Source organism: Rhinoderma darwinii, chromosome 10 (assembly GCF_050947455.1).
Source record: "Rhinoderma darwinii isolate aRhiDar2 chromosome 10, aRhiDar2.hap1, whole genome shotgun sequence".
NCBI lineage: Eukaryota > Metazoa > Chordata > Amphibia > Anura > Rhinodermatidae > Rhinoderma > Rhinoderma darwinii.
Genome location: NC_134696.1, coordinates 84,111,300 through 84,125,849, shown reverse-complemented (window position 1 = coordinate 84,125,849; position 14,550 = coordinate 84,111,300). Strand labels below are relative to the sequence as shown.

The 14,550-nt window shown below is 46.0% G+C and overlaps 1 protein-coding gene across 3 annotated transcripts in view; it reads left to right on the top strand.

Annotated features, from left to right (window-relative positions):
- The first annotated feature begins 5,259 nt into the window (after positions 1-5,259).
- UBE4A (ubiquitination factor E4A) overlaps positions 5,260-14,550 on the top strand; it is a 32,742-nt gene continuing 23,451 nt past the window's right edge. For 2 of the 3 annotated variants that reach the window (XM_075840146.1, XM_075840144.1), the window contains exons 1-3: positions 5,260-5,425; positions 7,816-7,985; positions 8,397-8,570. In XM_075840146.1, coding sequence (XP_075696261.1) covers positions 7,865-7,985; positions 8,397-8,570 — 295 coding nt within the window. In that variant the 5' untranslated portion in view covers positions 5,260-5,425; positions 7,816-7,864. Of the gene's footprint in view, positions 5,446-7,815; positions 7,986-8,396; positions 8,571-14,550 lie in introns of all 3 variants that reach the window. The other variant, XM_075840145.1, reaches the window with a different exon arrangement.

Below are 14,550 nucleotides of genomic sequence, written 5' to 3'. Positions count from 1 at the left end.
TTTAATGAAGAATTATAATTATGTACTTGAAATATTCTTATGGTCTGCTATTGGCTGAATAAGAAATATTGTCACATTGTCTCTGATTGGTTAATCTCAAGCCTACACCCATTTTGAATGATATTATTGGAATTGTGTTTGGCAGAGGAGTATTTTGAGCATACCAGCAGCGTCTGTGTGTTTTCTTCTCCTCTCTCGATATATATCGGTATGAAATCTCCTGATTAGGATGCTGGATAAAGTTCCTGCCATGAGTGTCTGTTGGAAATTTCAGTTTAATATATTTTGAGCCATTGACTTCCACAACAGTAACATCTATATAGACCACTGCGGCACTGTCTGAAAAAAGGGGGTGTGTGGCACTATCTACAGGGAGCAGTGTGGAGCACCATCTACAAGAGGCACTGAGTGTGGCACTATCTACGCTGGTTTTTATGCTACCAGTAGTGGTCAGCACATATCGCCTAGCCCTAGTCATAAAGTGAGACATCACCTGCCTGTAAACAACTGGACAACCAGAGAGATACTGGCCACCATAGCACTTGTCAGCCAAACTAGTGCAGAATTTTGTGTTTATTTGTATGCAGACATTCTGGGAAGAAAGCCACGCCCCATTAGCCACATCCACCATATAAGCCATGCCCACAAGACACACCCACCAAAGAAACCACACCCTAAGTGTTCCTGGAAAAAGAATGACAAATGTTGCCAACTATGATAAAGAGAATAAAGATGAATCATAAAATTAATCAGCACAGAATTTTGAATCTATTTAAATTACACAAAATGGCAGTGACACTATATATATATATATATATATACAGATTAGACCACTACAATCTGCTGGAATTATTGCTTAGATTTATTTATTCGGGAGTTAGAGACAGCAAAATGTGCTTGGCTGTTTCTTTCGATGTTGGTGCGGGTCTCAGACCTGGGACCCCCATCTATCGGACATTTATGGAATATCCTGTGAATTTACCATAAATGTCCGAGTTGCCAAGCTCTTTTCAAGTTCACTGAAAGTCTATGAGCCTGTACTCCGATACATCGGCTTTCGCGAAAAAGCCGAACAGAAACGAAGCGGCTGAGCGTTCACATGAGCACTTCTGCCCCTTTGTTTTAGTGATTGGTGGGGGTCTCAGAGCTCAGACCACCACCAATCAAAACTTCTGAAATGTCACTATGACATGTCAGAAGTTTGTTGAATGTTTAGTTACCCTTTAAAGCAGCGGTCCCCAACCTTTTTTGCACCGAGGACTATTTTGATGCAAGAAACGGGGCGGGGAGGTTAGAATGAGTTCACACATTGCGTAAATACGGAATATACCTGTACTATAATACCTGTATTATGTTGCGGAAAATCCGCAGCATAATACAGTAGCAGCAAAGTGGATAAAATAAAACAAGTCTCATCCACCCGCTGCATAAATAGTGAGCAGGAAAACACTCAGAAATTGACCTGCGATGCAGAATTTTATTCCGCATAATGTCAATTGTATTTGCGTAAACGCTGCTTATTTGTTGCGGGTTTTCCCCATTGAATTCAATGGGCAGGTAAAACTCACAACAAACAGCAGCAGGGGCGTAGCTAAAGGCTCATGGGCCCTGGTGCAAGAGTTAAGCTTAGGCCCCCTCCCCAACACCACCAGACCCCTGCCTATGCCCAGCCAGCTTGCCCAACAGTCCCCATGGATGCTCCCACAGTATAATGCCCCCATAGTTGCCTCCATGGTATAATGCACCCACACAATATAACGCTCCCCATAGCTTCCCCCACACAGCATAATACCCCATACAATATAATGCTCCCCATAGCTTCCCCACAGTATAATGCCCCCCATAGCTGCCTCCACGGTATAATGCCCCCACACAGTATAATGCTCCCATAGCTTCCCCCACAGTATAATGCCCCCCTTAGCTGCCCCATACAGTAAAATGCTCCCATAGCTGCCACCATATCAGCCCCCCCCCTCCCAGACCCAGTATAATTCCCCCATATGTGCCTAATAAAAAATAATAACATAATTACTTACCTATCCCTGTTCCCACGAAGGGTGGAGGATCCTTCTGCTCTGGTTTGTGCTGAGTGACTCGGCGCAGACAGGCGCGATGATGTCACTACATCGCGCCTCCCTGCGCCGCTCACAGCAGAGTGGATGCTGGGGCCGTCACTCCTTGCTCCAGCATTCAATTCATCTGTATTTGCATCCTAAGGATGCAGATGCAGTTGGAACTGGGACCAGCGGCGGTCACATGGGGTGAAACATCATCCCAAGAGGCTGGCCTCGATGACGTTAGAGGGTCGGCCTCCTGGGATGATGTTTCATCCCATGTGACCGCCTCAGCCAATCACAGGCTGCAGCAGTCTCCTGGGATAAAACATCATCCCAGGGGGCCGGCCTTGTTCAGCAATTTTCCGCAGCGGACGTTTGGTGCGGTTTTCCGCCCAAAACTCCCTGAGGCCACCGGGGCGGAAACCAGATACCGTGGCCCGGTACCAAATAATCCGCGGCCTGGTGGTTGGGGGATCACTGCTTTAAAGGATTTTCTAGTCCTAGAAAATTGATGGCCTATCAGGTGATGGAAACGAAAGCTGAGGTTTCCGTTTGCCTTTCTGTCGAGGGGTTAACCCGACGGAACCCCTCAACGGAACACAGACGGTGATGTGAACAGGCCCTAAGAGTGATTTTTAGGATGGAAAGTCCTGCAGGTTCCAGGTCGGATACGCTGAGTGATTTTTACGCAGTGTATCCGTCCCGTGGGAACCCGTCCTAAGAGTTAATTCACACAATGCGTATTACATGCGGTTTTGACGCATTCCCTGCAGCAAAATACACGTGTGCATGTAGCCTATATGTATGTTCATACAATATTATATTAAGGCTAAAGAAAAGAATCAATGAATTTGCCTCCAAAATTAGAAGTTTTAAGTAAAATCAGCGTGCGTTTTTTGATACTTTTCAGCAACAAAACAGCACCAAAGGCATTCAGCGTTGTTTCTTCTTCTTCCCATTGATTTCACCCAGATAGGACAGGATGCTTTTTTTTTTAGGTTGCTGATTTAGAATGCGTGGAAAATTCAGCGCCGTATGAACCACGGCGCTAAATCCCATTGAATACAATACTATGTGAACTTACCCTAAAGAGGTTTGTGTAGTGAGAGATCAGCAAGGTATGGAGAAAAACTATAACCCACGGCTTCCAGAGGGCAGAAACCTACAGATGGAAATGAAGTGCAGAGCACGAATACGGCCATTATACCGTTCATCTCAGGTGGAGCGGGACAACGTAACAACGTACAGACCAGCGACGAGTCACCACCGCCATGACACCAGAGTCTCTACAGAACCCAGCAAAAGCCTCACAAACTATATACACCACAGGAGCGGGAAGTCTGCAATTGTAACTGGAGGCTGATGGACGTGATGGAGTCACGGTTATGGCACTTTACTTCTACCCAAAAAAAAAAAAAAAAAACTATGAAAATAAATAATCTTTATTAATATAGCGCCAACATATTACGCAGCACTTTACAATTTAGAGGGAACATGAAACAAACAATATCAGACATTACATAGTGACAAAGCTAAGTTACAATTCAAAACAGAGGAGTGAGGACCCTGCTCTCAAGAGCTTACAATCTATGAGGAAATAAGGGAGACACAAAGTGTAATAGTGTTTGTTCTGTACAATAGTCCGGCCATCTTTTATACACATGCGGTGGTAACATAAAGCTGCATGAGCCGGTCATCAGCCAGTACCCGTGTATGACGGACATGAAGAGAAGGAGTGTGAGGGAATCTTATTCTGATGACTAATCTAAAAGGGGGGCCATGGACAGCAGTCAGATTAGGTAATGTGATAGGCCTGTCTAAATAGATGTGTTTTCAGTGCACGTTTAAAACTGTGGATATTGGGAATTAATCTGATTGTCTGGGGTAGCACATTCCAGAGGATTGGTGCAGCACGAGAGAAATCCTGGAGACGGGAGTGGGAGGTTCTGATTATCGAGGATTTTAATCTGAGGTCGTTGGCAGAACGTAGAGCCCGAGTAGGGTGGTAGACAGAGATGAGGGAGGAGATGTAAGGAGGTGCAGCACTGTGGAGAGCTTTGTGGGTGAGCGTAATAAGTTTGAATTTAATTCTGAAGGGGATGGGCAACCAGTGCAGTGACTGGCAGAGGATAGAGGCATTGGTGTAGCGGTTGGTCATAAAGATGAGCCTGGCTGCTGCATTGAGGGTATGTGCACACAATAACTGCATTTACGTCTGAAATTACGGAGCGGTTTTCAGGAGAAAACAGCTCCTGAATTTCAGACGTAGTTGCTCGTACTCGCGTTGTGCGGGGCGTCTTTTACGGACATAATTTAGAGCTGTTCTTCATTGGATTCAATGAAAAACGGCTCCAATTACGTCCCAAGAAGTGTCCTGCACTTCTTTGACGAGGCTGTTATTTTACGCGCCGTCTTTTGACAGCGACGCGTAAAATGACAGGTCGTCGGCACAGTACCATTGAAATGAATGGGCAGATGTTTGCCGACGTATTGGAGCCGTATTTTCAGGCGTAATTCGAGATGTAAAACGCCTCCATTACGTCTGAAAATAGGTCGTGTGAACCCAGCCTAAGGGTCAGTTCACACAGAGTTTTTTTTACTCTTTTTTGACGTGGAAACTGCGTCTGAAAACGCACCAAAAAACGTCAGAAAATGCCTCCCATTGATTTCAATGGGAGGCAGAGGCGTTTTTTTCCCGCGAGTGGAGGAAACGGCTCGCGGGAAAAAGGGACATGCCCGATCTTCCTAAACAATCTAGTTTTGTTACTTTAAAAAAAAAAAAAAAACTCATGTTGCTTCTGTGCAGAGCATCACTCCCAGCAGTGTTCCCTCTCTGCAGAACATCACTTCCCCCCCCCCCCCACATTGTTCTCACTGTGCAGAGCATCGCCCACAAATTGGTAACTCAGTTGAGAGAACACCCCCAACATTGTTGCCCGGTACAGAGCATCACTCCCATACATTGTTCCCTCTGTGCAGAGCATCACCAACCCCATGAATCCCCTGTGCAGAGCATCACCAACCCCATGAATCCCCTGTGCAGAGTATCTCTCCCCCTCATAAGTCCTCCATGTGCAGAGCATCTTCCTCTCCCCCCCCCAGTAGCTTCTTCCTGCAGAACATTAGTCTTTTTGTACAGAGAATGACGCAGTAGAAGCAGCAGGAAGACGTCCGCGGATATAGAGGAATTCTCCACTTCACAGACCCCGACAATTCCGGCTGCCGGCACCGTCTCCTCTACTACAGACCAGCGCTGATAAGCCCCTCCCCTTCCTGTAAGTCACTACATCTACCTTAACCCATTCCACTCCAGCGTCTACCCCGTATGTCTGCAGCTGAGGGCGGAAGCGGAAGTGTCAAGAAGAACGGTGAGTCACAGGATTCAGAGGTCTGTGTGTATGTATATAGTGTGTATATAATATAATGTGTGTATGTATATAGTGTGTATATAATATAATGTGTGTATATATATATAGTGTGTGTATAATATAATGTATGTGTGTATATAATGTGTGTGTATGTATATAGTGTGTATGTATATAGTGTGTATATAATATAGTGTGTGTATATAATATAATGTATGTATAGTGTATATAATATGTATGTATAGTGTGTATATAATATAATGTGTGTATGTATAGTGTGTGTATATAAAATAATGTGTGTGTGTGTAAAATATAGTGTGTATATAATGTGTGTATGGACATATGTCTGTATGTATATAATATGGATATGTGTATGTATATATAGTGTGTGTGTGTATATACATATACAGACATTGGAGTTTCTGTCTTATTATTGCTATAACACGTACAGATGTAGTAGAGCTGAATTTGGCAATGTGCTAACATTGTATTATTTGTGGTTTTACATGGGACTGCAGGAAAACCTCTTTAACAGACTTGTCACATTGCAAATTATGTAGTGCAATAACAAATTCAGCACTGCTACATCTGTATCACTCAGTCATGTGTGTGATCCATGTTGTTATGAAAAGCTAGCAAAATAAATATTAAAAGCGATAGCGTTTGCTCTGCCCCCCCCCCCCCCCTACATCATTGCCATATCCTTCCCATAAGGATCTGTGTCCGCAGTGAGACCACGATACACATTGGTTTTGACTGGTCAGGACTGCGGCTTGTGTCCAGGATGTTGTACGCGTCAGTTGTGGGGGTGTCACCGTATACTATAGATGGTATGCTGTACGGGTAGTCGCAGTATAACGTAATAGCTAATAATATTTTCCGGTATGTGATAAACATGGCAGATGTGCTATGGTGTCTATGATTTTTTCTGGCCCTTACACGAAAATATTCTGAAGGAGTTAATAATATAATCCACTGATTGAAGATCACAACTCCTTTCAGACAGCCCCTTGCGCGCTTCCTGTGATCTTGTGGGCTCATGACAGCGGGACCCTCTGTGCTCATCTCATGGTCAGAGGAGCTGTCAAATCTATTAGGACTAAACTGGGCAACCTCTTAAAGTGTAGCGGTCATTTCATGTATGTTTGCAAAAATTCCAAATGGTTCAAAAATGAATTATTTTCTGTGAGGGGTCCGAATTCAGATCCCCTCATACAGAGTTCAGCCCCCCCTGTTTCTCTGTACAGTGGTATAGCGAAATAGTCTGTAGTTATAACTGTAGGATGTGATCAAATAAACAGTAGTGCAAATACAATTTTGTTATTTGATATAATTCTGGATCTTCATGTCAGTTTTTTGCCCTACTTTCCCTGGTGTTCTAGATACCAGTCATTAGAAGGGGTCATTTTTGGTTGTAATAGATAGAACTGGTGCGCCTATGGCCACCGTAACACTTCTTCTCGCAGTAACTTTGTTCGGTCTTTTTATTGTAAACTCCATGTCCATGGATTATTTATTCAGTAGGAAGTCTAGAAACATGTCCACCCTCATGATCACAACTGAAGAGATTTCTAAAACTCTCCACGAACATTAATTCTTTAAGGTCCAAAGGTGGTTTGACATGGAACAGATAGAGGGACTTCAAATATCTCCCCTCCTATGTACAGACTTGTTTCGCTCTGTTGGATCTCATCAGCGCACAGCAGGTTGGGTTTGAGTAGCTATAAGAGATCTTGTGGTCCAGCCTGACTGGAATACTGACTCTCCTTAGGGACCATAACCATTTGGAGTAAAATCTTGACTTAAAGGGGTTGTCCATGACTGGACAACCGATTACCTATGCACAGGATAGGTCATCAGTATATGATCAATGGGGGTCCGACACCCAAACCCCACACTGATCAGCTGCTCCGGCTGCCTCTGGGCATCGGACGTCCATGCTGGAAGCAGATGGCTCCGGTCACGGAATAGAGGCCGTACTGCAGCCCTGCTCCTATTCAAGTGAATAGGTGCAGAGCCGCAGTACGGCCGCTATGCAGTGTATGGGGCCAACTGCCTCTGGCTCCAACTACCGCATACCCTTCAAAACATCCAGCAGCTGGAGCAGCTGATCGGTGGGGGTCTGGACTCCCACCGATCATATACTGATGACCTATCCTGTGGATGCTCGACGGATCTTATTGTTATATTGGAGTCCATTAGGGTTCCATTGTGGTTTCCGTTGTTTTGACGGCAGGAATAGCCCTGCATGCTGCGCTATTCTTCTTCTTTTTTTCAAATCTGATGGTGCTGCCGACTGAGCATGGCAGTGTGAACAGAGCCTAGAACTGTAACAATACTTTGAATACTGTAACTACCATGAATCTAACAATGCTCGTGTTACATCTCGACAGATAAGGCGCTTCCAGATTACACACTACATGGAACCTGCTGCTGAGTAAAATGACGGATCAAGAGAACAACAACAGCATTTCAGCAAACCCATTTGCTGCTCTCTTTGGGTCAATCGCAGAAGCTCGGCAGTTTGTTGCTGGGCAAAATGAGCAGCTGCGACAGCTATCAGGTAAGCACAATAAAGAGAGATTATAGGGGTTTTTTTGGGATCAAATGTTCTTCAATAGTCTTAAAATGCAAAAATCTAAAACTTTCCAACTGTCTTACCTTTGCAATTCCTCACAGTTGCCCTGCTGCCCCACTGTGTACACAGAAGTGTGGTGATGTCATCCATACTGATGACATCACGTGACCACAGTTGCCACCGGCCTTCATTTCTCTATGGACACCTTTAACAAGATTCCTTAAAAAATCCAATGTGTGATTGTGCATTATGACTCATTATGAGAAGGAATATTTACCTGTACATTGTGCAGCATTATTCATACACTGATTCTTCCCTCACTGTTTGTGCTAATGGATTCGTCATAAGGACATGATCTGTCCAGTCAGTAACCAGTTATCTCTCTGGCCTGTCTAGAATATGCAGTGGATAGTCAGGACGATTCTGACAACAGTGTTTCAGAAAGCCTGGATGACTGTGATGACTCTGTGGCGGAAATAAGTCGCTCATTTCGTTCCCAGCAAGAGATATGTGAACAGCTGAATATAAACCACATGATTCAGAGAATCTTTCTCATCACCTTGGATAACAGTGAGTATCAATAGATTTTCATTTTACAGTTAAATGGACATTAACTTTTCCAACAACTTATGCTGATCTAATAATCTACCTGATCTAGATCAACTTTGTCATTTACTTACTGTTAAAATGTTGTTTCTTCCATACAAATTCTGTGTGAAGTTACTGCTACTAGGTGTCTCCCTACTGTCCACCCCCTGTTGTCAAGCAAAATTCGTCCATAGTTTGCCTCATGCACACGACCATAGATTTCGTCCGTAATTGCGGACCGTAATTACGGTCCGCAATTACAGACCCATTCAAATCTATTGACCACGGACACCTTCCCGTATATTTGCGGGAAGGTGTCCGGGCCGTAGAAAGTCTCTGCAAAAGATAGGACATGTCCTATCTTTTGCTTTTTATAGACCGTGGTCCTATATTTTATATGCGAGCACGGGCCGAAAATGCGGGTGACTGTCCGCGGCCGGCCGTGCCTGTAATCGCGGACCATGATTACGGGCACGGCCATGTGCATGAGGCCTTAGAGAGCAGACGAGAGGGACTGCAGGAAGTGGGTGTGTGTCACTTCACTGGCTGCCCATAGAAGTTTATGAAAGGGGGAGAGGGACAGAGAGAGAAAGAGACAGACACAATGTCAATAGAAGTCTATTGGCAGTTGAGGAGAGGGGGACAAACACTGCAATAGAAGTCTATGGCGAGGGGAGGGCGAGAAGGAGGAGAGAGAAAGATACACACAAAAAACAGAGGGAGGACCCAAGTATCTGGTGGGCTGAGGTACACACAAAAACACATCAATATCGCCAAAGGCAAAAAGATTATCCTTTGTTTCCCAGACACCTATTGAATGCTTACTAGTATTGTGGTTTATAGCTTTATTATGGATAACTATAAGCATACAAATGAAGATTAAAAACGCAATCTGAACTGAGAAGTCTCCATACAATGATACTAATGATATTCCGTAGTCAGTACCATATAAGTGCAAAGTCAAACCACCCTCTCTGGTGGCCGCACCACCTATATGAAACAACTAAGATTTGCGGCTGCAGTCCGCTTGAGTAGAGACGTAGAATTATCAGAACACATTGATTTTAAAATTGAAAGCCCCCCCGACATGTTTCACCACCGAAGTGGTGTCCTCAGGGGAAAATGGAGCTAATGGCGGCGAACGCGGCTGAGTCTCCTATTTATGACCTCACTTCTGACATCATCTGAACTGATGCTACCAATCACGATGATCCTCATAAGAACGCCCCTAAATGAAAAAATATGCTCCAATCAAGTACAGCTAACGCCCAACCAAAGAGGGACTCGCTATCGCTCCTGTGGTGAAAATGATTGACAGCAAAATGCCCCAATCCCGCAGCGCTACTGCCCGGCCAATCGGAAACTAGCTTTTGCACCTGCGCAATGGAAAGAGATTACGCCAGATAGACAAGTCTAAAAAACAGTTCACTGCGCGTGTCAGTGAACTTAAATCTTGAGGCACGATCGTATTATGAATATAACAAAGATTTCTATCCCAGGAACACCGGGTAGTGAGAGAGAGAGAGAAAGTCACTGTAAGGCCTCATGCACACGACCGTATTTTTTCCCACCCGTAAATACTGGCGTAAATACGGGTCCGGTGTCACACGTATTCCACCCGTTTTGCACCAGTATTTACGAACCCGTGCCCGTAAATATGGGTCCGGTGTCACCCGTATTCCACCCGTATTTACGGGCACGTTTTTGGCGGCAAAATAGCACTGCACTAATCGGCAGCCCCTTCTCTCTATCAGTGCAGGATAGAGAGAAGGGACAGCCTTTTCTGTAATAAAAGTTAAAGAAATTCATACTTACCCGGCCGTTGTCTTGGTGACGCGTCCCTCTCTTCACATCCAGCCCGACATCCCTGGATGATGCGGCAGTCCATGTGACCGCTGCAGCCTGTGATTGGCTGCAGCGGTCACATGGCCTGAAACGTCATCCAGGACGTCGGGCCGGATGTCGAGAGGGACGCGTCACCAAGGCAACGGGCGGGAGACCGGACTGGAGGAAGCAGGAAGTTGTCGGTAAGTATGAAAGGCTTTTATTTTTATTTTTTACAGGTTTATACTGATCGGTAGTCACTGTCCAGGGTGCTGAAAGAGTTACTGCCGATCAGTTAACTCTTTCAGCTCCCTGGACAGTGACTATTTACTGACGTCGCTTAGCAACGCTGCCGTAATGACGGGTACACACATGTAGCCACCCGTTATTACGAGAGCTCCATAGACTTCTATGGACTGTCCGTGCCGTTATTACGGCCTGAAATAGGACATGTTCTATCTTTTTCAACGGCACGGGCACCTTCCCGTGAGAAAACGGGAAGGCACCCGTCGCCAATAGAAGTCTATGAGCCCGTTATTACGGGTCGTAATTACGACCCGTAATAACGGGAGTTTTTACGGTCGTGTGCATGAGGCCTAAGTGTCGGTGGACTTGAATGACAAAAGACAGTGGAAAAAAACGATTTAAATTTATTAGGAAAATAGATTGTAATAAGAGATAACTGTAATCCACTGTCAATAAATCCATATCAATATCCATCTCCATGGGAGAATACCTAACAATCCTTAGTAAGGAGATATAAAAAATATATTGGTCAATGTACAAGAGGAACTCAACTTGATGAAAAGACTGTCAAGAGTATGAGAAAAGACCATTATATATATCAATGGGCCACAATTGTACCCAATAATAACAATATCCACAATAGATCATAATATGTAGATGAAAAGGAGGGGAACTTCATATAGAAGTAAATGTATAGAAGATTTTTGAGGATCTGAGAATCATCTCAAGAGAATTGAAACACCATCATTGGTTGGACGTTAGCTGTAATTGATTGGAGCATATTTTTTCGTTTAGGGGCGTTCTTATGAGGATCATCGTGATTGGTAGCATCAGCTCAGATGACGTCAGAAGTGAGATCATAAATAGGAGACTCAGCCGCGTTCGCCGCCTTTAGCTCCATTTTCCCCTGAGGACGCCACTTCGGTGGTGAAACATGTCGGGGGGGGCTTTTTCAATTTTAAAATCAATGTGTTCTGATAATTCTAAGTCTCTACTCAAGCGGACTGCAGCCGTGAATCTTAGTTGTTTCATACAGGTAGTGCGGCCACCAGAGAGGGGGGTTTTTGTATGGAGACTTCTCAGTTCACATTGCGTTTTTAATCTTTATTTGTATGCTTATAGTTATCCATAATAAAGCTATAAACCACAATACTAGTAAGCATTCAATAGGTGTCTGGGAAACAAGGGCTAATCTTTTTGCCTTTGGCGATATTGATGTGTTAAAGATACACACAGACACGCTGCCCATACAAGTCTATAGAGAGGGGAGGGGAAGAAGGGGGGATGGGAGAGAAGAAACAGACGCTGCCCAGAGAACTCTATGAAGAGGGCAGGAGGGAACAGAGTAAAATAGGAGATTTAGAAGTGCAGCAGCTCTCTCGGCTTCTCTTTCTTCGCTTTCTCGCTCTTTCTCACGCTCTCGCTTTCACGCTCTCTCACGCTCTCGCTTTCACGCTCTCTCAAGCTCTCGCTTTCTCGCTCTCTCACGCTCTCGCTCTTTCTCACGCTCTCGCTTTCTCACTCTTACTCGCTCTTTCTCGCTTTCTCGCTCTCTCACGCTCTCGCTTTCTCGCTCTTTCTCAGGCTCTCGCTTTCTCGCTCTTTTCTCACGCTCTCGCTTTCTCGCTCTTTCTCACGCGCTCGCTCTCTCACGCTCTCGCTCGCTCTTTCTCGCGCGCTCTCTCTTTCTCTCGCTCTCGCTCGCTCTCTCTCGCGCTCTCGCTCGCTCTCTCTCGCGCTCTCTCTCGCTCGCTCGCGCTCTCTCTCGCTCCCAAGTGCTGTGAATGTGTGTGCGTGAACTATATGTTCTTGGGATTAATATTCATTTGTTCCTGGATAACCGTTGGATCTTAAAAGTAGTGTAACAGAAGACCATAACTGTCATTTTAAAGCCCCTAAAATGAGAAGAAATATGGAAATAATTGATAAAACAAGAACTTACATATAAATGTCAGAGCGGCTGGAAGATAAGGAATCACTTTCTGTGTATGGGCCACGGTCCTGTATGTTCTACACCGCGTACAGTAACTCTCACCTGGTGTCCAAAGGAGCAGCTCATCCTGGAACAGGTAGATAGCAGTACAGAACATGTAGCACAGGCAGATAGCAGTACAACACATCTAATGCTGTACTATACCTCAGAGATTTGCTAATGGACAGCCAATCCGTGCCTACACTTCAGTAATACAGCGTCCAATGATTGGCTCTACTTGCCCTCAATCTAATGCACTGATTCAAAATCACTTTACTAGTCAAATGTGCTCGCTGATTGTCTGGTTCTCCCAGCAAATCGCAAGCACCACAGCAAATTTGCTGCGTCTGAAATTGCCCTTCTCTTGCTTCTTAACATCTTCTATGATGCAAAAAAACATTTATTTATTTATTTTTTTTTTTAACTGAGCAGTAAAAGTAAAACAATTGCTGGAAAATAAGTAAAAACAGCAAAAAGGGTAAAGAAGATACATTATCTCCAATTTCAAAGGGTTTGTCCGGACATTTTTTATTGATGGCCTATCCCTAGGATAGGTCATTAATATCAGATCTGTGGGGGTCCGACTCCCAGCCCCCACAGCCAATCAGCTGATTGATGGGACCGTGACTTTCGTCGCCACATCGACCTCAGTGTTTTTTTCAGGCACCGGATTGCAGTTCATTCACTTGAATGGGACCGAAACTGCAATCCCAGGTGCGGCCGGTCTGTATGTGTAAGGCTGTATGTGTGCCTGTAAACTGAAAAGGCTGCTGCGTCAAGTCGTGGAACCATCAATCAGCTGATCGGCGGGGGTGCCGGGAGTTGGACCCCCACCGATCTGATATTGATGACCTATCCTAGGGATAGGCCATCAATAAAAAATGTCCGGACAACCCCTTTTGCACTATTGAATGGATTTGGCCTCTCTGTCATATTTGTCTAAACTTAAAAAAGATGTCCACGTCATAACACAAGCGTAGTGGAGAGAGGTGGCATGGAAGTAATGCTCGCTCTTTCTCGCGCTCTCGCTCGCTCTTTCTCTCGCTCGCTCTTTCTCGCGCTCTCGCTCGCTCTTTCTCTCGCTCGCTCTTTCTCGCGCTCTCGCTCGCTCTTTCTCGCGCTCTCGCTCGCTCTTTCTCGCGCTCTCGCTCGCTCTTTCTCGCGCTCTCGCTCGCTCTTTCTCGCGCTCTCGCTCGCTCTCTCTCGCGCTCTCTCTCGCTCTCTCTCGCGCTCTCTCTCGCGCTCTCTCTCGCGCTCTCTCTCGCGCTCTCTCTCGCTCTCTCTCGCGCTCTCTCGCGCTCTCTCGCGCTCTCTCGCGCTCTCTCGCGCTCTCTCGCGCTCTCTCTCGCGCTCTCTCGCGCTCTCTCGCGCTCTCTCGCGCTCTCTCGCGCTCTCTCGCGCTCTCTCGCGCTCTCTCGCGCTCTCTCGCGCTCTCTCGCGCTCTCTCGCGCGCTCTCTCGCGCTCTCTCACGCTCTCGCTCGCTCTCTCTCGCTCTCGCTCTCACGCTCTCGCTCTCTCTCTCGCGCTCTCACGCTCTCGCGCTCTCTCGCTCTCTCGCTCTCTCTCGCTCTCTCTCGCTCGCTCTCGCTCGCTCTCGCTCTCTCTCTCTCGCGCTCTCGCTCTCACGCTCTCGCTCTCGCTCTCGCTCTCACGCTCTCGCTCTCACGCTCTCGCTCTCACGCTCTCGCTCTCACGCTCTCGCTCTCTCGCGCTCTCGCGCTCTCTCTCTCGCTCTCACGCTCTCGCTCTCTCTCTCTCTCTCTCTCTCGCGCTCTCGCGCTCTCTCTCGCTCTCGCTCTCTCTCTCTCTCTCTCTCTCTCGCGCTCTCGCGCTCTCTCTCTCTCTCGCTCTCACGCTCTCGCTCTCTCTCTCTCTCTCGCGCTCTCGCTCTCTCTCGCTCCCAAGTGCTGTGAATGTGT